This window comes from Archocentrus centrarchus, chromosome 2, assembly GCF_007364275.1.
Source record: "Archocentrus centrarchus isolate MPI-CPG fArcCen1 chromosome 2, fArcCen1, whole genome shotgun sequence".
Taxonomy (NCBI): domain Eukaryota; kingdom Metazoa; phylum Chordata; class Actinopteri; order Cichliformes; family Cichlidae; genus Archocentrus; species Archocentrus centrarchus.
The window spans coordinates 15804057-15832002 of NC_044347.1; the positions used below are offsets into that span (position 1 = coordinate 15804057).

Here is a 27946-nt window from a genome sequence, read left to right on the forward strand (position 1 = left end):
TTTCAACTTGAATATTTCGCTCAAGATCTGACGACTAGAGTGTGACTAGAAAAGCGAATCATCTTCATTGACCAGAATGCTTTAGCACACACAGAATTGCATTTTCCTTTTTTAAATTTATTTGGTATTTTCAGTCGTATGAAAATATGAACGACTCTATAAATAGTAATATTGAAGTGAGGCCCAGTGAGCAGTATCAAAGGGTGAAAACAGCACATTAAACCAAAAAATGGCTGAATAGCACTTTAATCAAGTTTTATATACAAAATAGTTTTCAGACCAGAGAAATCAGTTTTGAGACTTGTGTAGCCGTCACCCAAACTAGGAACGAGAGAGAAAATCAAAGCAAATGAGTAAAATAAAAGTTTAATACGACTAATAATCAAATTCCAACTGTGACTTGTAAACTGAAAAAAAAGACCTTTTGTTGTTTGGGTGAACCGGCCTTTAAGCTCTGATGTTCAGATACATGTGCACTCTTCAGGTATAATATTAGGCAAGGTCTCATACTTGAATGAGTACCCGCCATCAGATGTCGTGGTGATCCTCAGGGACCTCATGGTCCCCGGGATGGGAGCGCAACACTGAGTGATCCCCAGCATTGCGGTGGTTCGATCCCCACCTGAGCAGTTCCCGTGACAGTAGTAAAAAGTCAGCATCTTCGGGTGGACGATCCAGTTGTCCCACCCCAGCTCCTCAAAGCTGATGTCTATCTCTTCACGGTGGCAGTCGCTGTGTAGAGGTCTCTCCTGAGAGGGCCGCTGCAGAAGGTAGATGGCAGAGGGAGACCAGGGAATGGTCACTGCTGCATTGCGGGGTGACCGGGAAGGCCCGCGAGGTTGAACGTGGAGGTGGAGAAAGGGCATCTTGTCTGGTTCTCCCGCGTGGCACTGACAGGCTGGACAGTGGACCTGAAGCAGAAAGGGGCCCTTGGCGACAAGGGCCAGCAGGTTTTGATCCAGATGGTAGGTGGTCCATCCGTCAGAACTCGACTTTGTTGGAGCTTCAGCTGCCTGAAGCAGTTTCTGTGCTGTGGTTACAATGAAAAGCTGGGTAGATGAGTTAGCTGTGACTGCTTCGCCTGCAAAGAACCAGAAGTGGGCTGATGTGACTACAGTGTCCTGGCTGTTGATGGAGGGCTGGAAGTAATATGTCATCTGTCTGTTGGCAGTTTCTCCTTGAGCTGAGTCAGATTTGGTACAGTCTGCAGTAGGAAAACAAATGAAAACCACTGGTTAGCCTACTTACCGCTTCCTTTCACTTCTAAGCACAGAGAAGAGCTCTCTACAAAGTGTGGCAGTGACATATAGGTGTACAGGACGTCACTGGTGGGTATGGTCACAGTCAAATGCATCTAATTTAGAGACGGCATCACCATCTTCCAACCAGAGAGGGCACAGAAGCTTTTTTTTCAGTCCAGTGTTAAATTATTTAACATTCTAATTAAAACTCTAATTACACGTTCCCCTGTCTACACACATTTATTGTTTTTCTCCTCACATTTTTTCACCTGCACCAAGAGGGTTATGATTTTGGCAGCATGTCATTCTGTCTGTAAACACAATAGCTCGAAAAACTTTTAGTGAATCCTGATGAAACTTTGTAGGGGTGCAGAGCGGGGCCATGCTAATGAGCCATTAAAATTAGCCTTACATCCACCGAGGTCTTCAAGGTCAGCTTCATGATTTATTGGTTGAAAATTAACAAAAAGCCTTAAAACTTAGAAATTATGATTCTTATAAGTGTGGTGTGTAGAAAATACTGTATAAAGATTTAAAATATATCCCATCTGACCTCTCCTTCAAGGTCAATAGATTGATCTGAACAACAGAGTGATGATAATGCTTTATAGAGCTGTTCAAAATATGTTTGTGTTGACAACATATAGACTTATAGGGAATCATATTTGGGGATTCTAACTATCACGTTACTTTGGACCTCTGAGCTCTTCTTCAAGGTCAAATAAAGTCAAACTTTCATAAAAATGTCTTTGATCTTCAAAACTTAAAATTCTGCTGCCTCTGTTTGTATTGGCAACATTTAGGAAGTGACCTCACTTTTACATTTCGCACCTGCCTTTCTTTCATGTTAACCTCAAAATGTGTTGCGTCTTTAAAGTATTGTCGAGAGAGGGAATAAATCTGCATAAATAAAAAATAATAAAAACAATTATGCTCAAACTTATGTCCAGTATTAAAATGGGTTTCAACAGGTAAACAACAAAATCCTGCATTTTGCACTTGTTTTTACTGCACTACAAACTCGTTAAAGAACATTTAAAAAGAACTATATATATATATATATATATATATATATATATATATATATATATATATATACCATATTATATATGATTTTCATTTGCACTTTTAATATTATATTAAAACTTGAAATGTATCTGTATACTATGTTATTTATAAGAGTCAGGATCTTCCTTTCCACAGGACAAAAAAAACAATTGCACCCATTGAGAAGATCAAAAATGGACATAAACTTCTCACCGGAACCCGGGAACAGAATGATTTGCGACATCTCCTGATTCGGATGGGTTTGAGGACTAACCCATGATGTTCTGCTTGTCCTGTGGGCCCTCTGGTGCAGGTGCCTTGTATCCAGCAGTATCCTGTCTGCATCAGGTCCCTGCAGTGAGCTCGGAGGGGGTTCTTCAAGCCCGAGACCCTCCAGAACCCGCACTTTGAACCAGGACAGCACGGCCCCCCGAGACAGCTCCTCTCCCCTGCAAGCTTGAATCAGACCATAGATCCAAACAGGACCCAGGATGAGGACAGCACAGGACACCATGGCTGTAATATATGATGACCTCTTGATGCGAGTAACAACAACAAAAAGATCCTTAAAGCAGGTGAAACTGTTACAGTTTAGGAGAGGGACTGTTTGTTTTCTGGTCAGCTCTAGAAAATAGATTCTCTCCTGTCACTTTCCCTACTTTCACATATTTGTTTTGGCTGTGCACGGCGTCTCCGTCTGAGTGGAGTCAGCGAACAAAAGCATTTTGTTGGTGGAACAAATGGAAGATAGCAAAGAGTGACCTTGAAGGATGGGATGTTGTTTCCCACAGTACCAGGGGAGCGTGTTTGCACGCTTTATTTTCTGCTTCTTTGTCCTACACAGTTGCTTTTGGGTAGACTGGTTGACTTAAAGCTTCAGGATGCAGATAAGAGCAAATATATGCTACAAATGTAAACCTGGGATGAATTATATTTGTATGTGAGCCGTCAAGTTTTGTTAAGTTTATGGATCCGTCAAGACATTCCTCTATAACCTTCCAAAAGTTTTCTGCACGCACACACACACTTGTTAAAAACAAAATATCTTTGTCTGTGCCTCCTTATCTGACTGGCCTTGAATCTCAGTCTGAGAAAATGTTTTTCATAGTCTTTGTGTAAGGACATTTTATCAGTTTTTAAACTGGCCTGAGCGCAGACGTTCACCAGTTTTTATGGTCAGCAAAGGATTCATTTTAACAAAACATTCACAGAGGACCTCGGGCTATTTCCAGGGCTTTCATTTGCATTTCATAGTATTCACTTCACGGTGGCCAGAAAGCAAAATTTGCTAATTCAATGGAAGCCCATCCTCGCCCAGTAAGGAGCTTTGTCACGCTTACATGCTTCTGATCATCAAATAAATGTTAATATTAGACAAAGACAACCTAGTAAATACCAATTGCAGCTTTTAAATGATGATTTCATTTATGAAGGGAAAATATTCAAACCTACCCGCCCCTGTGTGAAAAAGTAATCGCTCCCTAAACCGAATAACTGGTTGTGTCACCCTTGGCAGCAAGAACTGCAGTCAAGTGTTTGTGATAACCTGTAATAAGTCTTCACATCACTGTGGAGGAATTTTGTCCGACTCTACTCTGCAGAACTGTTTGAATTCAGACACACTGGAAGATTTTCCTGCATGAACGACCTGTTTAAGGTCACCCCAAAACCTTCATTTAGTTTTGCTTTTTAGCCATTCAGAGGTGGACTTGCTGGTGTGTTTCAGATCACTGTCCTGCTGCATAATCTGAGTGCTCTTGAGCTTCAGGGCATGAACTGACAACCGGACATTCTCCTTCAGGATTTTCTGGCAGAACGCAGAATTCATGTTTCCATCAGTTATGACAAGTCATCCTGAAGCAGCAAAGCAGCCCATCATGAACTCTGACCTTAACTGAGGCGAGTGAGGCCTGCAGTTCTTTACATGTTGTTCTGGGTTCTTTTGTGACCTCCTGGATGAGTCATCGATGAGCTCTTGGAGTCATTTCGGGAGATTGGGCGCTCCTGGGAAGGTTCACCGCTGTTCCAAGTTTTCTCCATGTGTGGATAACGGCTCTCACTGTGGTTCATTGGAGTCCCAAAGCCTTAGAAATGTCTTTGAAAGCCTTTGCAGACTGATAGATGTCAGTGACTTTGCTTCTCAGCTGTTTCTTTCAGCTGGTCTGGCAGTGATCAGGCCTGGGTGTGACTAGTGAAACTGAGCTCAGCTTTTCTAAAAAATTTGGTTAATCACAATTAATTTATGATTTAATGGGGGGGTCAGGGGGCCGTTACTTTTTCACACAGGGCCAGATAGGTTTGAAAAGCTTTTTTTTTTCCCCCTTAATGAATGAAATCACCATTTAAAAACTCTTTTATCTTTGTCTAATAAATTTTTGTTGATTCTCTGAAACACGTAAGTGTGACAAAAATGCAAAAAAAAAAACTGCACAACACTTTATATAACTTATTGCTCAATGCTTTGTAATGACTTCTGATGACTTTAAAATAAGACCATCACACCACTACACACTACTGTTAAGCTAAGCAGACTTTGGGTGTAATAGAGGATGTTATTATTAAAGACAAACACCAACTATCCAAAATGCAGTTATTGAATGGCATCAATATGTATGTACATTCAAGAAAAACTACAAAAAGAAAAAAAGGCATCACCACGGAGGGACGCACAGACCTCCACAGGCAAGGCAACCGCACCCGGACTGCCCCCATGGCTGCCTCTGGGTCAGTGCACAGACAGCCTGCCACGCTTTGATATTTTCAGGTGAGCAACAGTGCTGAAAGAATGTCTACAAAGCTGACTGATACACCATGTTGTGTCAAACGCCGCTCTACTTGGTGATTTTCTAATAGGGAAATCAACAGTTTAAGCACATGTAGGCTGCCAGATTAACAGCTAGTGTTAGTGGGAGTGGTCTGAATGTGGTTTGACGGATAAATAAAGAGGACGTTTTGCAGCATTGGCATGTGCCACAACCCCAAGACTGGCACAGCCCGGTTCTGAACTGGCCCAGACATTTATAACCTGTTAAAAGAAGAGGAGGGGGGTGCTAGACAGTGGTAAATGTGTTGCTGCCATCAAATTCAAAATTAGCTAATATTTGTCCTTAAATGGTACATTTTCCAGGTTTCCTGTGTTCTGCTGTGAATAAAATGTGACTTTATGAGATTTGCAAATCATGACATTCTGTTTTTATTTACACTTTAAACAGCATCCAGACTTTTTTTTGGGGGGACTGTAGATCACAGGTATTATCAGAAAAATGAACTGAAGCTGTTCTAATTCTTCAGGGGAAAAAAAAAAGCCTTGTGAGGGATGAATTATAATATATGATGATGCTGTTGCCCGTGCCTATGCAGTATTTAATTGCTGACCGAAGCAGAGCTTTTTCGACTTACTGCTGCAAAACTGCTCTCCAGTTAAATAATTTGGTCCAGTGGTGCTTAACCTAGACATGATCCCTCCACAGAAATGATTAATGACTGAGAGAAAAATAAAAAAAAGTTCTGCAACACAAAATACTGAATAATTTGACCTTATTCCAACAATGATTTTAAACCATCTGAAAAATGAAAGTAGTAGTGAACTGCTGACAACTTACATCTGAATGATAACATAAGCATAAAATGGCAATCCTCAAGTACTTCAGAACGGCTCTTAATGTACTGCAGTTGATTAAATGCACCTGGCTCCAGTCCACCAGTGGGAGAGACCTGACCCTCAACATCCAGCAGGTGGCGCTGTGGAATGTGTCTTACTGAGAGTACAACTCATGAAACTGCAAGCAAACATTTACCAAAGATATATAAGGCTCTGCAACTTTAGGAGCTGCTGCCTCATAAAGTGCAAAAAAACAAAGCAACAAACAGTAAATCTGTGCGTAAGTAAATCGATTAATGAAGACGAGCATTTGTCGCTCTTTGAGCAGGGGTTCCCAATATGGATGCTAAGCAAAAAGAAAAATCTGAGGGATTAAGGGATGGTTGACTGTATGAGAAAGTTTCAATTTAACACGGAAGTTTTTTTTAACTTCAGATTAAGTGGCTCAGATTAATAAGAGGCCAATGTTTTTCTTTTTAATTGGGGTAAAACTCACCAGTCTTTTGTCTTTCGGTCTCCTTTTAAATGACTTTGGGTAAATCTCTGTAAAATATTGTTGTAAAATAGATTTAAGCATGCTGTCAAATACAACAGTGGTACTCATAATATTGTTAAATACCACATTTCCACTCAGGATAACTCTCAAATACACAAAATTTGGTGCATATGCTTCTGTGGCGCATTTTTCAATGTATACCATGAGGGTTCTTTTTATTATGCAATATGTAAAAAAAATGATTTGAATTGGAGTTTTATGTATATATTACACTACTGAAAGCAGAGGGTTTAACCAGGTTTTGTTGTTGAATTTAATGAAGTCCTGAATGTTGTGACTGCAGGCAAACTGAAAGTCTTTAGGAGCCGTCGCCACTGCAGCAGCTCCTTGAAGTCAAACTTGGGGGAAAAAAACCCTCAAAACCCAGAATAAAGTCAGAGTGATCTAAAGCATATCTGTTCTTTTTAAGCTCAGTCACCCACTAGCTGAGCTGCATGTATAGCAGGCAGACTCCTGTCATTGCAGAGCTGTCAGTAGATCAAAGTATTTTTGCTTAAATTGAAGAAATGTCCATAATGACAAGAGTCCTCTTTGTACTTTAAGTGTATTTGAGTGCATGTGAATAAATATAGTTTAAATAAAATATTAAATCCTGAAAAAAATACCACAGATCGACAAATATACAGTGCTTAGCAAAAGTCTCGAGTCACCCCTTATTTTTTAATATTTCACCAGGAAAATGGGAAATGCTGTGATTTATTGAAACACGTGCACATATACCTGCAAATATAGTATAAAAGGGGGAAAAAAACAGCATTTGTGCAATTCTATTGAGCTTGAAAGTTAATATTTAGTGTGACCACCTTTATTCTTCCACAAAGCCTGAACTCTCTCTCTCTCTCTCATTTCTTTATTTAGTCTTCAGGAATAGTTCTCCAGGCTTCCTGAAGGACCTTCAAAGCTCTTCTTTGGATGTTTCTGCCTTTTGTTCTGTTCTCTGTCAGGATGATCCCACACTGCTTCAATAATGTTGAGGTCCGGGCTCTGGGGAGGCCAATCCATGACTTCTTTTGTCCTCCACTTGTCCAGTTTTCTGCACATCATGCTGAGAAATGCCAAGTTTATGGCTAATAGCTTTTTGGGAATCACCTTGTTGGTGTAAAAACACTTTTTTTCATGCCTGCCAAACTGTGTTATCTTTCATAGATTCAGCTTAAGATATGGGGACGCATGATATTTTTGTGACAGGCTGCTAGTAACAAAGTGCCTAAAGATACAATTTAATATACTGGTTCTTTGCTGTACACAACACTGGTTCATGAGTTTGGTGCAGTTTTTATGCTTCAGTGATTCCTAGGTCAGTGTTAACAAACTGTCGTCCGAAGAACCTCAGAAAGCCTGGAGAAATATTGCTCAAGAGCACTCTTGGGAGCAAAATATAAAGATGTGAAGCAATGTTACAGTTTAGTGAAATATGAGGATGGGTCACTGGTAGAATATTAGTGATCCTGATGGTAAAACATCCTATGCAGTCCAGATGTTTTGCAAGTGCAGTGTATTTAGAAACAGAACCTCTTGTACTGGCACAGCGTCCAGACCCTGATGGGTCTGGACGCGTAAATAAGCACAGCTTCAGTAAATGCCCCCCCCCCCACTGTACACAGCTGATTTTTTTTATAACCTGCATTAGGCTTGAAGTTTTACACAGTTAAGGTGCGGTCAGTTGAGTGACGGGTGGGCTTAGCTGCCAGCTGACTTGCATGCAATACGTTGGCTAATTCGAGTCACCTCTCCAGAGGTCTAGTTTGGTGACAGTAAAGACAAACTGACGTGGAGGCGCTGCAGACGCAGAAACACTGAGACGCGTCAGCTTTTGCTTTCACCTTGGTCATTTGAGCTGTTTGGATTCTAACAGCTGAGCTCAGAATCAGCTGAACACTTAAGTTTGCAACGATAATTAAATATTAGTTTCTGTTCAAATGTAACGTTTTCATGGAAATTCCCGTTTTCCTTGAAATGAGCGTCAAATTGTAGAATTATGATTAGTAGTGTTCCCCTTCCTGAGTAAAGCTTATTCATAAATGTGATTCTTTATGTAATATTTGGTCATAATATCGTTTTTTTTTTTTTACTATAACAGTAAATTCTGAATGTACTGTCTTTATTTGTAATCAAGCATTTTTTTTTCTACTTTTGTGTTTTACTTTAACTGACCAACAGCAACAACAACAACACAGCATTTCAAGGAGTTTTTCAGAAGAAGCCCTTTGCTTTCCTCTTCTTCGTGGTTTTATGGACTTCCGAGCACTCTGTAATAATGATCACTGACTGAAGCAGCAGGCACAGACAGAACCACTGCAGTGTCTTGTACTGTGGTGCTCTGCTACATTCAAAGCAGATGGCTACTTCTGTAACATCTTTTTGATGAAAAACTTTAGGTCATTTTTTTTGAATTGTAAAAGTATTTTGGTCAACAACAATACTCAGATATGCTGTAGTATTTAAGCAATTCTCAATTAATACCAAGGGGCCCAAAATGTGCCAAGAGAATATACCCCCCCCCCCCCCCCCCCCCCCCCCCATGCTTATGTTGTTTCTGGCCCTGCCATCTAAATATCACTTTTTTCAACATTTCTCCTGTTGTCCAATTATAGTGAGTCAGTGTGAACTGTAGCCTCAGTTTCCTGATCTTAGGTAACAGAAGTGGGAACCTGCTGTGGTCATCTGCTGCTTTAGCACATCTGCTTCAGATGTGGTCATTTTAGGCTGCAACTGAATCACACATTAGCAGGTCACATGCCCTGCCAGGCCAAGAACTATTTTGATGTTAGAGGCCAAATCCCTGATTCTTTTTGAAACACTGATCAATGAATACCCCCCCCCCCCCCCCCCCCCAAAAAAAAAGAGAAAAAGAAGATGCAATACTCAAAACTATTTTATAAGAGCTCTACAAAACCTCAGCTGCTCAAACAGCTTCAGTGAAACAAACATAGTAAATATCCTTACCAATATCCTTGTATCGTTATATCAGTGCCCTACAGTTTGTATGAATCACTCCCGTCTTTATTCTTAGACTTTCTTTTTATAGCAAGTCCAACTGTCACACACATGCTGCCTCTGCCTTTCTCGCACATACACACTCAGAGACGCGCACACATTTTGCTTGATAATATTATCTGAAGGGCTTGGAGTGTGAGCGCTTTGCGCATGCATGAGTGTATGTGTGTGTGTGTGTGTGTGTGTGTGTGTGAATAGTTATACGTGGCAGGCCAGGAAATGTGACCTATCTGTGGTGGTGCAGCTGTCGTTCCCAACCTGCAGGAGTTGGGGGTGAAGCAGTGACAAGGGAGAGAAGGAGACAGATAAGATGAGCTGACTGAAGAACATTAAAGCCTATAAAGGTTAAGGGTGTAGACTTTAAAAACCACTTACATTTTTTTGGTTTGTTTCTACCTGGAAAAACACAGGACCAAAAGGCCTGAGTAGTCTGACATTTAGGAAAAAGGATCCGTCTCACCCTTCACCGGGCTTAAAGCTGCTGACAGGGACCATGGCTGTGGCTGCTAATGCTACATGATCTAGGGTGGCCTTACACCTACAGCCCGTGCTCACTAAGGACACTGAGACACGCGGGCTTTAGCAAATGATTTGAGATGAAACGTTTTGCTCCATGGATCTTGTTACGTTAACATGGACTTTGCGGGGATGTCCAAAGGGATTCCTGTCGGCTTTGATGGCAAGAGAGAGGTAAGGTGCATTAATTCTATTATATAGCCTATTTTAGGCAACTCCTTGGATCAGCATATGAAACATCATACATTAACACATGAAAGAAATACATGAGATACTCTTTAATGAGTAACTTTGCCATCTTTGATGATTACGGCACTTTTGCCCACATAGACTCATGAACCTGCCGCTCTTAAATGCTCAAAAATGACACTTAATTGTGCGCAGGTGGAGGGAACCAATCACGACCTTTGGTGTCATTTGTAGGGCAACACAACTTCTACTGTTCTCCAAGCTGCTGGACCACACTTGGTCCACAGTCACATGACTACAAAGTTTCTTTGCAGAGAGTCTACACTGATTGCGTGGATAAAGCGTGAAAGAGCTGAGGGCTGTACTAAAAACCATGTTTGATATAGCCAGGCTTTTTTAAATGTTAGCTGGCTTGACAAAAAAAAAAGCACCACTTGGAGATAACGGGTATCATGACGGTAGTTACAGCATCAGCTTTCTGGTCCGGATCGGGTTACACGTTCAGCATAAGTTACCATGGCGATTGTAGTACACCCCTCAGAGTTTGTGTCCTGCGTGGTGCCACTAGTTTTAGCTCAGCTGTTTCAAAGAAAAAGTCGAGCTAAAGGTCACAGCCTCTGCGTCGGCATCCACGCTTCAAAAACTTTAACGTTGGCAGTGACTCGAGAGTTTAGGATGTTCAAATTCACACCGTAGCTGCATCTGCTAAAAAATCTCGGATGAGCCTGAATCTCTGTGACCTTGACCTGAAGGTAAAGGCCAGAGGTCACGTTTTCTGAAAATCTTGTGATTGCGATAACTCGAGAACGACCCAGGATGTTCAGATTCACACCTTAGATGCATACTGTTCAAATGTCACACACTTGTTCACTATCATGAGGGCTAAATGCTGACCAAGGGCCATAAATCTGTCATGCATTTTGACAAAATTAATGCAGAGCGGCCTGAGGGCCTGAAGATCACAGACATCCAATCTTTTTTATGCCCAATCATGCTGCTGACCTGTTTCCAATTAACTTAATTAGGTGCAAAATGTTCCTGCAGCTCTTTCTTTTTAGTACCACTTGCTTTTCCAGTCTTTTGTCGCCCCTGTCCAAACTTTTTGGAGATGTGTTGCAGCCATCACATTAAAAATGAACAAATATGTTTCATGACACAGTAAAATGTCTCAGTTTAGACATTTGATGTTTCTATGTTTTATTGTGTCCATAAAATATGGATTCATTAGATTCATTCTAGTGTTATTTACATTGAACACAGCATCACAACTTTTTTGGGATTGTGGTTGTTAAAAAAAAATTCAGAATTTGGATTAAAACATCATACATATTACTGATTATTAATGTTATTTTTTGTGGTTATTATTTGTTTGTTTGTTTGGCACATTGTGGCCAGTAGGTAACTTTGATGTGATTAATGGACTTTGGTCATTTCAGTTCCTGGTGCAACAACCCAGCTCAGACCCGCCTCTGTACTCCCAGAGAGCCCAGAGACATCTGAACTGATGGAGCCTTTCAGAAGAGGCATTCAATAAATGCAGCACATCTTGATAACCCAGCCAATTACCAGATAAGAAGTACAATTCATTAAGACGCCTTTGAGAAATCAAGATGGCAGAAGGCCGTGGTTCAAGTCCCAGTTTGAACATCCCTTCTAAGAGGGCCAAAATCAGCAGTGACCACGTTCCAGAAAACGGGGCTAAGATCCCAGAACCAACAGCACCGGTTTTCATGCGTAAACTCCGTAAAGCAGCGGTAGGAACAGGCTGTGATATCCGACTGAGGGTGTCAGCGTCAGGACACCCAACACCTTCACTAGCCTGGTACCACAACGATGAGCTCCTTCCTCCATCAGAAGCCCAGGACTCGGGCGGGCTGTGGATACGAGACTGCCGCACCAGTGATGCTGGCTTGTATACCTGCGTGGCAACCAATGAGCTGGGAGAGGCAAGCTGCAGTGCTGTCTTGGCCGTCATGGACCTCGGTGAAGGTAATCACAAGCAGCTGAAACACAGAACTGATTCTGTAAGACCCAAAATATTTCTGTCACGAACCAGTGACTTACAGTAATCACATACTTTTACTTACACTGTGGTACCACTATATTTTTGGATAAATTACTAAAATCTATTGAAACATTAGCCTGTGTTTCAATTGTTGATCCAAGATCCAAGACCAGGTTTTAAGTTTCAGACAGTCTGTCAGGTAGCAGCTCTGTGGCAGGCAGGATATGGACCCAAGTGCAGGGCTCGGGCAGCAGGAATGAACTCAAAGGGCAGATTTAATGGTATTATTTGCAAGAATACAAAGCATTACAGAATTGCAGGGTAGGAGCAGGGAAACAGAAAACTAGGACACACAAAGGAGAGAGAAACACAAGGAAGGACACGACAAAGGACAAAGGGAGACTCTGACAATGAATACACACCAGATAACCAGGGGAGAGGAAGCAGGTGGGAACGCAGCTGAGGGTGACTGACATAATGACGCAAGGCGAAATAAAAAATAACACAAGGGTGGGTGGTGGTCTAATGAATTGATTAAGCACTGTATGCTAATGTAACATGAATATTTTGTCTCTGAGGGTATTTTGCACCCATAACTAAAATCAGAAAACGTCACAATAGGCTGGGAAAAGTAACCTTCAAGACTAAAAAGCTCAAAAAAGTCAGTAGACTGTCCACATGAACTGCCAGCCACTCATCAGTTGTATTAGTTTGTGATCTTGGTACTGTAGCATAGTACAACCCAGACAATGATATACTAACATCACATGCTGCTTGTAGATGTCACCTCTAAGCTTTGAGGCTCTGGCACTAGACTAATGCTAATAAAGCTGTACTATATTGTATGTGTTTCAATTTAAGCAGGCCCATGCTAAAAATGGTCACCTTGAGTAGAACGGACGTGTTTTTTTAAAATTTTATTTCAATCACTCTGTATAGATTCATAAATTGCAGAAATGCTTGCGGAGGTAAATATTTCTAAGCTGATACTTAACAGCTGATTGAACATGAGAGCGGTGCTGTAAAAAGTCGTTTAGCCTGTAAAGATATTGCTGCTTTTGCAGCTCTGTATCACTTCCAAAATTAGAACACTTGGCTGAGACAGTTTCGCTTCGCTCAGGATGACTGGTCTGTCAGCATAAATTCACACAGCGGAGCATGCAAGGCATACGTTATGTTTTTAGGGGGGGGGGGGGGGGGGGGGGGGGGGGGGTTTGGTCCCATCTGTCATGCCTGCAACATCAATTTTTCAAGTCCCACACACTAAAATCCTGTCATTGCAGTGTAACAGCTACTTTAGTGCAGGTTATGAAGTGAGCTAGTCAGTTAGAATGAAGAAAGTAGCAAGTAGCAGGTAGTGCTGAATGAAAGTGCACATGCTTTATTGTCTTTGTCAAAGATTGTCTCGCATTAGGACAGCATTTGTGCAGTCCTTTCAGTGGAAGTACAACTCACAACCAGTTTGCATCATCAGTTTGAACCCTTTGTGCGGCTTGCGGTGTGATCATTGCATTGCTGGGAACATTTCGTCATGGCCTCTGTGCCCTGTCCTGGCTACAAATGTGACGGCTGAGCTCACATGTCAGCAATCCTCACACTATGAGCTGGCACGTACGGTCCAGCTGGTATACGGTATCACTCAGCGCCTCTTCGCTCTCTCCTGGTTTTTGATGGGTCTCATGAACCCACGCCTTCATTTCTTTCTCCTTGACCACCTTTATTTGTCTCTTCCTCTGCTACTTTCAGACTGATAGAAGTTATCATTTAGATTTTACGTGACAACACTGCAAGACATGCATACATCATGGAATCCAATAGGCTCTGTTTTTGGTCTGTTGCTTTGCTTTGTCCAGAGCAATGCACTTGATACCTGGCTAGACTTAAATCCCTATAATAAAGAGCTAACTTGGACTTGACTGTTGTGGGACACGGGCATGCTGTGCTGTGAAAGTTCCTTATTTTCTGAAATCTACAGCTGATTTGTTTTGATTATCAAATATGGCCCAATTTTCAAATAATGAGGCCACATGCAACTAATCCCTATGAGCCCAAAGCTCAGACTTCTTTTTTAAAACTCTGGTGCAGTGGTTAATACATTCGCTTGGAAAGCGAAAGGTCGCTGGTTTGATTCCAGCTGGAGTTGCATCAGGAAGGGCATCCGGCATCAAACGACCAAATCAAACATTCAGCGCTACCTGCTGTGGTGACCCCTTGTGGCAAGGGAGCAGCTGAAAGTAGCTTTTTATCCACATGATATCAAAGCATAGATTTGATTTAGGGAACATAATCAGTTGTATGGACATGTCTCATGGAAACTTGAATTGGACAAAAGGGGCATTGTTTCTCTTTTTCTAGCTGCTTATGTGAAAAAAATTCACCATTGCGTCTTTATTTTTATCCATTTCTTAGGTTCTGTTTTCTTATCTTTCTGACCACTGCCTCCCTCTTACATCTCCCCTTTTCTCACTCTCCTTGTGGTTATTTATGGCCCGGTATGTGCCGTGCCTGCCAGAGGGCTCGTGCTCTAGTGATGTGTGGCTGCCGTTGGCCCCCTTCTCCGATTGCACCGGCAGACATCACAGATAATTATAGCTTCGCCACGGTCAAGACGTGGCCCTGTCACACTCAATCACGGTCAGCTTGATGAATAAAAAGACAAGGAGGGTCTGCTGGGTTGGGGGACTGTGAATGTGTGTTTGCGTGTTTGCCTGTTGGTGTATATGTGCCCATGTGGGTGCAGTTAATGGGTGTTCTGTTGCTTTTGATCAGTGAGTCAGGCAGTCAGGTCTGCCACTTTAAGATATCATCCTGAGCGATCAGACCAACCAGAAACCAGAGCGGTGCCGTGTCATAAGCTAGACTACTGCTTTATTAACATCACCTTCTGTTGTATGGCTTTTCATTAATGGCCAGGTTAGCAGTTTGATGAAGCACCACAGAAATGGCAAAGAGGCCTACCCAAGCTAAGGGGTGGCAACACAATTAACAGGAGATGAAAGACAACCAACATGCAGCTACACAGAGAGCCTTTGCTGTAATCTTTGCTTTTATCCTGCTGAATGATATCACCTCCCCAGGCTGCAAAGATTATTCTCAGAAGTGCAGTTTGCGTTTGGGGTGGAACTTGATAAAACCTACTGACAACAATATCCAAGGCTTGTTTGCAAAACTTACATTACAGCTTCCATGTCAAATAAATGCCAATTTCCTTCTAACCGAGTCCCTCTTAGGGTTTAAGCCCGGGATCCGGGATTCCCGGGAAATGCGATCAGAACCATTTCCCGTTTCCCGGGAAACGTAAGACGGGAAACCGGGAAAAAAGTCGCGCACGTCGATTTGTTGTCATACGGTAACATTGATGGGGTGATGAGTCAACAGTACTTACGGTATTGCGGTAACTCAGCAGAAGCGAGGCGCATACAGGCAATGATGTCTACGAACAGTTTTGTGTGGGGGCATTTTACAAAAATAGATAATGACAGCGCCAAATGTATGTTGTGTGACCGAGTCGTCAAATGTTCTGGTGGATCAACAAGCGGACTACGCAGACATTTAGAGTCCAAACATGACAAACACGAAGAAAGGCCATCATGTTCAAAACGTGCTAAAATGCTGGATGGCTACTTTAGCCGAGTTAGCAGCAAGTCTCTTGAAGAAATACTAGCGGAGATGGCAGCTTTTGATGGATTCTCCTTTAATAGTATGGCGAAATGTGAGTATCTGAGATCAGCACTCAAGAGGGATGGCTACACTCTCCCAAAGAATCCCACAGAAATCTCCAAGCAGGTTAGAGTGTTTGCGAACGAGGAGAAAATTAAACTGGCCGAAATGTTCCAAGACATGGTGAAGAAAGGGTTGCGTTTTTCGTTGACCATTGACGAATACACTTCTTCCCAACATAAGCGGTACATGAGCATAAATGTGCACGGTGCGCAAACTTACTGGAATTTAGGTGTCATACATGTCCGTGGAACAATGCCAGCAGAAAAAGTGAAAGCATTGGTTGACGATCAGCTTCAATGTTTCAAGCTTGACATGAACCAACACATTGTGTGCTGCACTACGGATGGAGCATCAGTGATGGTGAAGTTTGGGAGACTGGTGCTGCCGGAATTACAGCTGTGCTATGCCCACGCAGTTCACCTGGCTGTCACAGATGTGCTCTACCACCGTGCCACCTCTGATGGAGAGAGCAAAGCAAGTGAAGAAGAGGAGGAGAGCAGTGAAGACTCTGATGACGAGTTAGCTGTGTGCGAGGATGGGTATCGGTCAGTGAGAGAGGACATGTACAGGAGCGTGGAGCGAGTGCGTAAAATTGCGAGGCACTTCCACAAATCCCCAGTCAGCAACGACAAGCTGAGGGAATGTGTCAAACAAGACCAGGGGAAAGAGTTGGCACTCATCTTGGATTGTCGCACCAGATGGAACAGTTTGGCTGACATGCTGGACCGCTACATTGCACTACACAGACCAGTGACGAAGACCCTCGTTGATATCAACAATGCACTAATCATCACCAACGAAGAGCTTGCACTCATTCAGCAACTCAGCTCCTGCTTAAAGCCGGTGAAGATGGGAGTCGAATCGCTTTGTAACCGTGACACCACCCTCGTTAAAGCTGATGGGATTTTCATCTTCATGATTGACCAGTTGACAAAGCAGGACACCCCCCTGAGCCTTGAAATGAGGGATGCGATTGAGAGGAGATTCATGGAACGGAGACAGAAGAACTTGGTATCTTTGTATAGGTGAGCATTATTATTATTATTATTATTATAGTAGTAGTAGTAGTAGTAGTAGTAGTAGTAACGTAGCCTATTAATTTTGTGATCGGAGAATGAGGCCTTGGTCAATCCGCTCATTTTCATTACTATATTTTTTGGCAGGTACCTTCTGGATCCCGGTGTTCTAGTCGCACCAGCACCAAGGCCCACTGAGATTTTCACCATGCCATCAAGACAGATGCTGATACGGACGGCTAAGGGACTTGTGGAGCGTCTTTTCCTCGGCCGTTTCTCCGAAGAGAGCGCGAGCGAGGGTGATGCAGATGCCAGACCTACATCACCGACTGAAGACGTCTCAACTGAAGGGAACCTAGCATTGGATCTGCAGCAGGCCATTTCAATGACCACTACGCCGGCGTCAGATGAAATCAAAGAGGGTGACCTCATGAAAGTTCTGACCAAAGAGTTTTCTCTGTTCGAAGCTACAAACAGGAGACCGCCCCACCTGCAGCAGTTGTTTGATGCCCTGCATTCTGTTCAGGCTACATCCGTGGAGGCGGAGAGAGCATTTTCTATCTGCGGCCAATTTGTCACTAAACTCCGAAATCGCTTAAGCGCAGAATCTCTCGATGCTCTCTGCTTCTTAAAAGCACACTTTCAGAAAAAAAAGAAAGCTTCCGAATGTTAAAGTTAAGGAAATATTGACAGAAGGGTTCGTTTAATGCGAAAGCATTACTTTTCATTTCAGGCACGTTCAGCCTCCGTTTCAAGCGTTTTAATACACAGTTGTACTTCTTTCCTCTTTAATTTGTTGTTAATTTTATATTATTATATATTGTTATCTTGCATTATATAGCCTATAGTATATGCCTGAACAATAAAGAAATATCTGTTTAACTTCGAGTGTTTCTTTTCCTCGTTTGCAGCCACTTACTAACAATCATGAATTAGAATACGGGCCTAATGTGTGAAGAAGGTCTCATGAAATAGATTACTTAAACATATTTCGCTTTTAAAATGGAGTTGAGTAAAATATCTACAATATCAAAATAGGTTAAGCCAGACACAGGCTACAGAAGGCCTAATTAAAATAAAAATAAATAAAACCCACTTTTTCCCGGGATTCCCGGGAAATTGCTCGTCTTTTCCCGGGATTTGATTCATGCCATTTTCGGGAAAAATATTAAACCCTAGTCCCTCTACTTGGCTTATATTGCAGCAACAAAGCGTTTTCCTGTACATTTATGCCCTCAGCCCTCTTCAGATGATGGTGCAACATGCATCTTCAACAGCTGACAAAAAAATGAATATTTGATTAAATGTTCCCTAGCAAATTGAGTCTTGACCAGGTGCTGCTGGTAGCCATCAACAAGCTTCTAATATAATTCCATGATTCTTCAGTCATCAAGCTCATGGTTTTAGGTCATACTGAATAATTGTTGTGAGATTGTCTTTTTTTTTCACTGTTAAATCCACTTTGTGCGATGTAGAAGGTCCACTGGCAGCATAACGGCACTAGAACGTGACGCTATCACCCCTGTGCCTAACAGTTTAGTCCTCCAAACATACCTCTGCCAATTATGCCCAAACAACTCAAGCTTTGTCTTATCTGACCATGAAACTTTTTTTTTTCCTTTAACTTTATTGGATTGCATCATCTCAGTTCATACTGACATTAAATTGGCTTAACAGTGCCGTAGACAGTGACAATGACGTTCCACAATTTCCAGTTCATGGCAGGCCTGGGCCTTGGTGGGTTCTGGGTTGTTTCTAATCATTAGAAGCAATTTCCTCTCAGCTGACAGTGACAGTTTAGGTCTTCTTCAGACCCTGGCAAAATAGCTGCACTTCTCAATAACTTTTATTGCACAGTTGTTTGAACTGATGATATTGGAGTTGACAGGTGTTAAGAAATGGCTCTAAAGGGGCAGCAGCAATGTGGCAATCAGGGACACTAAAGCGTCCCTGATCGTCACTGATGAAAGAATATCAATGATGTGCAGTGACGACGGGTGAAAGAACTGCTGGCAATGCAAAGTGGGGAGGTCCCGAGTTAAATTTTTCCAAGATACAAGATGAAAGATCGAAGCGATACAGTTGATTGATATGTGACAGGGTAGTAAATACACGGTTACCTGGCAATCAGATCCTGTAACGTCTGCTAATGATCCAACCACCAGCCATAACTTTTATTCTGAAATATTCCCAACTTATGTACAGCAAATCTATAAACTGATGATACTGGAATCTGCAGCTGTTTAGAAATGGTCACAGGGACATCCATACAGGGAGAAACTAGCAGCATGTGGTGATCAGGTACCACAGAGCATCAATGACATGCAGCAATGATGGGTGAATGAATGGGTGTGGGCAGGTCCCAAGTTAAAATTTTCTCAACTTTGAGATGAGTAATTGAAGTGACTATCAATGAGTGCATATTAAATTGTTGATCGACATATTACAGGGTTGTAAATACATTAGAAGGTTATCTAGGTAGCCAAAATCGGGAATGCCCACCAGCAACCAACCATCAGCGATGATCTTATTTTGAAATATTCCCACCTTGTGTAAACCTGTGATCCCCTTTCTCAGATCTGCACTGAGATGAGCTCCTTGGACTGTCCCATTATAAATGAGCCACTGAACTAATAAGCAGTGTACACTAAAATAAAATAAAAGAAATAAAGAATTTGCACCATAAACATGGGCTAATATGTAATTTAGAAGTAGTTGGGAAGCAGTAGATGATTAATAACTAACAGAAATCATCGGCTCAGTCATACTTCAGGGATTTAAACAATTTTAAGGGAGACAAATGTTCATTTGCAACACTTCAAAGGTGTACAAAGGTGTCACAGTGGTGACATAGAAGGTTCAGTCCTGGTGCACAAGACTGGCAGCTCACAATAAGACCATGCTCAGGTTTGTTATTCTTATTCACGAGACAGTTTTATGAAACTTTATTTTTAAGTGGGACAAGGCTACAGTGTTATAATAACCTCTAGCTTCAAGGTCCATGAGCACATAGCTGTCTGAAATAGGTCCACCGCATCTCAGCTATCGTCCCCATAACTGTCTCATTGTCCCATAATGTATGAGGTGCTATACCGTATCATTAATGGTGCATTACAACATATCTGCCTGCCACTAGATTTTCAAAACTGCCTGTGGTCCAAACAGAGTGACCCACAGAGGACAGCAAAGGTCGTTCTGCATAGCAGTGTGTTTAATCTCCTGCCATAACTAGGGGTGGGCGAACTCTGTGAAAGGGGGTGCAGAGGGAAAGTACAACAGTAGGGGTTGTACTATGCAGGACTTGAAATAGACTACTGAAGCTGGCAGTCAAAGTTAGGACTTTGGGGGGGACAGGGAGAGGGGAGGAACGAGAGACATGGGCTGAAGATGGCAAAGTTTGAAGGTTTAGCAGCTATCTTAAGGCGGTGCATTGTTGCGTGACCACTTCCCCATTTCATGCTACACAAGAAGCCATTTTGAAGACAAATTTATAAGAGAAGATGAATCTGGGAAACGTAGGCCTTTTGGAACAATTTTGAAGAAGTTCCTTTGTTTTTAGCAGGGTCTTAATGGGAAAGAGCTCCTGCTGGGAGAGGTTCTCTGGGGCAGAAGCAGCCATCTGATTGTGTTTTTGAAGGCGAAAACAAGAGCCATGCACAGGAGGGAGCTACTCGATGCACGGAAAGCTTTGAGGAATTTTAGGGAAGGTGTGAGTGGGCCGAAGAGCAAGAAACAAAGAGGTGAGTGGGAGATGGTATCAACAGCAAATATGTACCATGGCAGAAAAACCTTGTTTTTGTGGAGCTGAAGTAAGAGAATGATCCCATTATTGCAGGGAGTTATAATATGCATAATCAACTAAACGGAACAGCTGTAATGGAAATGAAAACAACGTAATGCACTCGAGGCCGCTATTGTTCCTGCTTAATTGGATTCAGCGTGTCTCTCTTGTGTCCTCGTGGATGATGGTTTGTACGGCAGGCTTTACTTCAAGGTACATCAATCCTGTTTAGTGAAAATATTAATAAAGCAGTTGCCAATAAACATTGGTTTTCTCTGAATTTTAAATGGGTCACATTTGAAGTTGAGAAAGCGTCATTTAAAATAATATGCCTTGCCAGCCATATACAGCACGGCATCCAACCCAGACCTCTTGGATGGATTAAATTGGCATACCGGAGCAGAAATAATCTGCCGCCGCTTGATGATTTCACATTCTCTAAACATTTTGTTCAAGTGGATTAGGGATGCGGGACAATTAATTAGGTTCTCTATTCTCACGAGGCAGCTGAGGCAATATGTGAGGGCAAAGCCTGCTCTGCTTAGCGTTTGCTCTGGCAAATGGTGTGTTCCATCCTGCTGGTACACAGTCACTCACAGCAACCCTCAGGGATTTGGTCAGGATTAGGTGGTAGGATCAGGTTTCACTGTGACTGTCAGAGTTGGCCGCTGTCATTCCGGATTTCCAGACTACCTCACAAACTGGACTGAATCAACATGCCGTTGCTTCTGAAGGTGTTTTTTGCTTTTTTTTTTTTTTCACACATTGCTTTTTACTTTTAATACAAGCATTTACATCACCTGGGGCAGCTTCATATTTCAGACTTTTAAAAAATAGCCTGCATGTAAAAAAAAAAAAAAGAATTGGGCTTAGTGAATAAGAGACGTTTTGGAGTTTTTTGAAATACAATATGTCTTCTACTCATATATCATCTGTCCATAGTGAGATTTGAAGAAAAAAAAACAACCCACAATTATACTTCTGACACAGAAAACTATAAACTGAACAATAACACTGAGACTGCAAACAGCAGTGTTACTGAACCTTGACCCACAACTGCAACTCTACCCAATTAGACACAACATAAATAAAGCGTAACAAATTCTACATCTATTCCCGTTACTGCAGTACCACGTGGCCTCTCTGTGGTACTGCCACACTTGGCAACCTTTGGAAAAATGATGCAGAGTGAATTTTATAATAGCATCCAAGACGGAAAGAATAACACAAGTGTTAGAGCTGAGTGCAGCGTGTTTGAGCCAAGATATGGAATAGAACAAGTATAGCTTACTGTAATGATTGTAGTATATGTGTGTATTTCTGCTCCCCAACTCCTCCTCTGTCACAAAATCAATGGGTTAATCAATCTGGATGAAAATGACTATATAAATTACACACATTTGCCAGGATTATCAACATCTATACAGCTTTTTGGAATATTTTTAGAATACTTAAATCCTTACAAATTATATAAATCATGCGTAGTATCTCATTATGTGTTGTTGTTTGTAGATACACTTTGGGGTCACTGGAATGTGTTGTGAAGCGTATCTATAAATAAGCGTTCATCAAAGAGTGTCGCTAATAGAGCTTGTAATAGATTACTTTGTCTAATTTCTCATGCAGCTTGCAAAGAAGCCATCTGACTATATACAGTGAAATAATGAGGATAAAAGGAGAATGTGATAAATGAACATACATGTCTGCGTTTTAATACATGAGCGAAGCAAACAAACCACCCATAGTTATTATACCCATTAATTATCAAACAGTGGTGTAAACACAAAATGTTTTGCTGAAGGTTCTCATGACATCAGAAGCCACCAGCATGTGGTTCCTTATTTTAAAAGTTTGAAAGGGGAAAAAAAATATTATTGTTTGACCATGAATTTGCTGCCTTAAAAGCTGGAACTTCATGTTTGCTTGTTTTTCCCCCCAATCTCACAAAAAATTCCAGCCACCAACACCTTATGGGATCAGGATCGCTCCCAGAAGTAATCATTTCCTGTATGATTTTATCGGTCACATTTTAGCTTGCAGGTGTTTGTTCATGCACAGCTCTCTTAACTTTTTAAAAAATATTTTTTTACTCTTGACTCTGTATGATGTCATTGAGACCAGATATCGCTTTGCACGGGCCAACCAATCAGGAGAAAGGCTTCTTAAAGGGAGGCGAGATAAAGCAGTTTGTTTCAGACAGTGGATGAACTGAGCGTGAGAGAAATAAGAAACCTTTTTCAACTGGGATTTAAAAAAAAAAAAGAAAGCTAGAAATCAGCATGATGGGTTCCGTTCAAGCTAAGGCAGAGACTGGTTTATCAATATGATAAATAATGAGCAGGCTTTTTTTGCTATAGAGTCGGCTGCATTTACTTAAGAAACCTGGTTAAAAAAAGAAGAGCCGGCCTGCAGTGAAAAGCAGGAATGGTGTGATCACAGTGTGGTCTAACAGCAGCAGAATCTGTTGTTTCTGTTGCAGGCAGATTATGCCAGCCTTGCTGCTGATAAAGCTGTGTGCCAGGAAGGCATCCATCAAGGCTTCTCCACAGAAAGCAGCCTCTGTCACAAAATCAATGGGTTTCCGTGAAGTCTGCTTTCTCTCTTGTTGCTATAAGCTAATTAAACCGTAGCACGCTCCAAATTGCACCTGTCCGAAGTCTTTTTAAGACTCTGCTACCTCTCTGCGCGCGCTGGCATCGCAAGGAAACAAATTTTGCATTGAGTTGATTCAGTTTGAATTTGACTTGCAGAAAAAAAAAAATATGAGGCCATTTGGTTTGATTCTAACTGTGTACACTGAAGGTTTGAGCAGTGCATTGGACAGTGATGCTGTCTGAAGCATCAAAGACACCAGAATCAAACTAAGATAGATACCATGCACCAATCAAATCTAATTATCCTTTCTTAATGGCTGACAGGCTATAATATCCCAGCCAGAGATTGGTTCCAGCTGCCTCGTTGTGGCTTTTAGTGAGTATGAAGAAAAAAAAAAAAAACACCCCATGAGCTTCTTCCAAGCAGCTCTGCCACCATATCTGGCTTTTCATTGGATGATGGTCATGGAAACTTGTGTTTTGATGGGCTTATTGATCTGGGGGGCGTTTGAACTGTTACTTGGGGGTGTATCCCATATCACGCATAAAGCATTGGTATCGATCGCTCCGCTTTCTGCCGGACCGAATGCCTCCGGCCGCTGGTGATGGATGGAGGAGGAAGCGAGGCGAGCGAGGGTGAATAGAGGGAGGTTTGTTAAAATAACAGTGGGAAACTGCAATCTGCTGCATCTCGGCTCACGCTTAGTGAAAATCAAGTATGGGATGTTTTGAGGAGAAGAAAATATTTCTCGCAGCTGGGCGACCAGTCATCAGATAAATCCATCAGCGCAGGGAAAATCTAATGACTAGAATTAAAACCCACGTTCACAGAGGAACCCAGCTGGAGTAAATCTCACACATTGATCCTGCGTTTGCACGGCCACAAACGGCAACACGCCTCACTTAATGACGCTAAAAAAGGATGCTGTTTGGCAAAGCAAGCCAGCAGGCAAGGATAGAAGAGGTGTGCTGATATGTGGATGTGGACTCTGGGTGGTTAGAGGCAAAAAAAAAGAAGAGATCTGGGTCTGCCTGTAATTATTTTTAGATCCATGTGATGGAGGAGGTGCAGGGAGTACAGGGATGTCTGAAAGAACAATTCATTTGAGTCAAAGTAGAGACAGATAAAGAGGTTTAAAGGAGGAGGCAGTTGGACAGTGGGAGGCGGTTGCACATTCTTGTCACATTTTCTTAAAAAAAAAAAATTAACAAGGCATTCTGGAGGGGAGTGTTTCATAACATTCTCCTTGTCTGACTGACCGAAGCCTCTAAGTAGAAATAACATTTTGAAGAAAGGCTGTCTGTAATGTTACCAGGTGACGCAGCGGTGTGGTGGTTAGCGCTGTCGCCTCAAAGCAAGGCGCGATTCTAAATCGGCCGTAGGAGTGATTGTGACTGATAAGCGGTTAAGAAAATGGAAGAATCAATGATGTAATGTGGAAGCTGTCAGTCCTCCTAATGTGAAAGGTCAGTCCTTGCAGCAAATTGCCAACAATGGGCAATGGACATGATTTTTGGGACTGGCAGCTCTCTGGTTTCCATTTGTAGTGTGTTTATGGACCAAAATTACTGACCAAAATACTAAAAATAAGAGAACTCATTGATATCATGCTGGGCCTTGGTGCAGCCTCTCTGGTCATCATCTTGAAACCACGCTTCTTTTGATTGGCTGCCCCTCACAAACAAAACGGGAGGCGGGTGTGGAGAAGACAAAAGCCAGACTACACACAGAACTTTTCTGCAGACTTTTTTGAGTGTTCACGACTCTAACAGCATATATGTGACAGCAATCAGGGGACAGCAGATTCTATTTTTGTGCACATTATAAGTGCAGCATGCATCTCTGGATTTTGAACTTGAATGACATCATCGCTGTGGGAACGCACAATCAGCAATTTTTCAGTTTCAGTTATTTGACTAAATTATTTATTCCATAATGGAAACAGTTTTATTTTTTCCCCCTCTGGCTGCTGTTTGCTGTGTACTGAGCTGTGATCCGTTCAGGGTAATGTGTTTGCTCTCAGTTACCCTCAGTTTCCTGAGGTCTGGACCCTATCACTGGTTAAAGGTAACCGACATGAAATGTCGATAAATATTTGATGGCTTGTGGCTGCGACCTTCCTTAGAGAGGACAACAAAGAGGAGGGCAGACTGGGACAGGTTGTAAGACAGGCGGTAAAGATTTGAAAGATTTATTTGTTTGGGGGTTTTTTTTGCATTTGCAGTTATAACATATTTATAGCTATAAGAAATCTTATATTTTACTCACCCTTTCCTCCCTTTTCATTTCTTTGTTTTTTAAATTTCCCCAGTTCTGTCATGTCTTCATCTCTCTTTCTTTCACTCTCCCCTTCTTTGCCTCCTCCCTCATGAATCTTCTTCACCACTATCCTTGCCTCATGCCTCCATGCCCCCGTCTGCTGTTTCCTCTTGATCCCCTCTCCTTCATCCCTAACTGACTTATTTGCATCAATCTTGCTCTTTCTTTAAGTCCTCCGACTCAGAGACGTCAACGTGCTCTGCTGAAGCTACTCATTTTCCCACCTCCTCTTCCTCTCATCCTCCAATCTCATCACTGCAATCAAGCCCCACGCACCCCTTATGCTCAGACTTAAACCCCCCACCTCCCCTTGATCTGAGTGCGCTTTCTCTCTCGCTCTCTCTCTCTCTGCCTTGATTGTGGGGGGTGGGGGTTAGACAAACGAGCTGAAAATCGCCCCTCCAAAGGCAGACTCTATGTCAGACAGGGACGCTGTTCACACCAGTGGATACACACTGAGACACAAAGACACCTGGCTTTGGCTTATTTGCATCCTCCAGCTTTCTCTCTCGCTCCCTTTCTCCCCGTCTTGCTGCCAGACTGGAGAGTAAACACGCCCACGCACAAAAGGCAGCTGAATCTCGATTTTTATGTTCTCGCTTGATGCCACACCCTGGGCTTTTTTCGGGTGGTTGGGATGTTTTTGTGAGCTCATGCCACAGGTAATCTCGCACACTCGAAGATGAAGAAAATCTGGTCCAAGAAGAGATTTCAGGTGAGTTTGCTCCTTCATGGAAAAACATAGACAGTGGTGTTTTATAGGCACTAGTCGTGTTGCTTTTCTTTGATATTTGTAGGTTTTTGTTTTGGTTTGATTTTTGTTACATATTTGGATGACCTGCCACACCCTTTACCTGATAAGGAGACAAATGTTGTTGATTCTTTAAAGGTAAAAGACTATAAAATACACGTTAAGAATTAGGATTATGACTTTTTTTTTTAAGTTAATACAATGAAATCAACTTCAATACTGTGGGGAAAATGCTACAGGAAGTACAGTATTAAATGCGATGCTTGCTGTTTTCTGCCTTTGTGGCTATATGTCATAAAATTAAGGATAAATCCGGACAATCTAACAAAGAAAGTCAGCCCAGGGAAAATACCTTTTAGCACAGCGCACACAATTCAAATGATCTCCGAAGACGCTCATCCCGAAATGCTAAAAAGGCATCATCCATCTTCACACCCTCGAGTCCAAACGCTCTCTCTGTTACAGTGTGCACATTCTTTGTCATGAAATATGCATGTTGCTTTGGCGATGGCGATGGTTTTGTTATATAATAAGAAATTCATACGACAGGTTTCGTAAATTTGGGGCAGATGAAAAGTGTGTCAGTAGGCTACACTCCATGGAGACATGAGAATCAGGGCAGCTACTCACAATGGCTACGAAGTGAGCGACGCACGGTGTGATGCTGGTTTCTGATGGTCCCTTTGCCTCCTTTGAATCCTGCACCCACATCAAACCCCTGAAACTCGTTCTTTTGCTCTCCAGCAGCAGATTTGTCAGAATAATGCTGGCAGGATTTAGATTAGACTCACAGAATGTTTTCTGAAGTCTTTGCCAAATCCAAATTTTCCAAAGGATGCCGTTTGTGGCTGGCTTTTGCTGATATGAGTGCCATGGGGGCATGACAATGGAAATCATGACAACGATGGAAGCTTCTAGGGGAATCTGTCAAACAGCGGTTACCACCAGGCAACGGTTAATCAATTTGCCCGACACAAAAGCATCAGCCAATGGGAAGTGAGGGGGGGTGGGGGCGTGGGGTGAAGTGAGTCACTTCAGTTTGCACTTTTCCTACTTCTGCTTTCAAGCCGCTGCAGAGCCGTGAGTCATTCTGAGGAGTGCTCAGCGGTGCTGATTGACAGACTGTCCAGGAAGCAGTTTCACCAGCTGCTCTAACAGCACGGACACTCAGGATTCGTCACACCGTTTCATTTTTGGCAAGTCTTCCCGATTTTAATGGGTGTGCCTGGATCAGTTTATCATCTATCAACTTTAAATTTTCAAGTTTTCTTGTCAAGGCGACCTGTTGCAACTTTTCAGAAGTCTCTCGGTTTTGTCAGATGCAAGGAGTTACCAGCAAATCAGCTGATGATGTTACAAAGAGAGGAAGAACAAAAAAATAAATAAATAAAATAGGAGAATGACCTGACAGGCCCAGTTTGTATGGAAAATTGTTCTTTTCAGCCAAATGCACAAAACCATCTCAACTTTGAGCTCCATTGTCTTTCAGTCAACCTCTCACCATCTTTATCTGCATATCTGGACACCTGAATGGAGCGCCCTAAAAGATCTGAACGTCTCGCCTAGATTGCAAGGCTTTAGGTGGGAATTAGCTATGAGCCCAAAGAGA

General features: G+C 42.2%; 3 protein-coding genes across 4 annotated transcripts in view; 2 read left to right on the forward strand and 1 right to left on the reverse strand.

Annotated features, from left to right (window-relative positions):
- Positions 1-251: 251 nt before the first annotated feature.
- On the reverse strand, positions 252-27238 carry inha (inhibin subunit alpha). Of its 2 annotated transcripts, XM_030746119.1 has the most exons (3): positions 27129-27238; positions 2502-2744; positions 252-1204 (listed from the first exon to the last, which is right to left on the reverse strand). In XM_030746119.1, exons 1-3 carry the CDS (start codon positions 27232-27234, stop codon positions 462-464), a joined length of 1092 nt encoding a protein of 363 aa, XP_030601979.1. In that variant the 5' UTR covers positions 27235-27238; the 3' UTR covers positions 252-461. The 2 variants fall into 2 exon arrangements, with proteins under 2 accessions (XP_030601979.1, XP_030601987.1); XM_030746127.1 differs by lacking the exon at positions 27129-27238 and having other exon boundaries at positions 253-1204; positions 2502-3053.
- Positions 11758-27946, forward strand: part of spega (striated muscle enriched protein kinase a) — a 54918-nt gene continuing 38729 nt past the window's right edge. Inside the window, exon 1 of the mRNA XM_030746094.1 lies at positions 11758-12136. Coding sequence (XP_030601954.1) covers positions 11758-12136 — 379 coding nt within the window. The remainder of the gene's footprint in view (positions 12137-27946) is intronic.
- On the forward strand, positions 15406-17623 carry LOC115791832 (zinc finger BED domain-containing protein 4-like). Its single transcript, XM_030746107.1, has 2 exons — positions 15406-16900; positions 17039-17623. Exons 1-2 carry the CDS (start codon positions 15519-15521, stop codon positions 17562-17564), a joined length of 1908 nt encoding a protein of 635 aa, XP_030601967.1. The 5' UTR covers positions 15406-15518; the 3' UTR covers positions 17565-17623.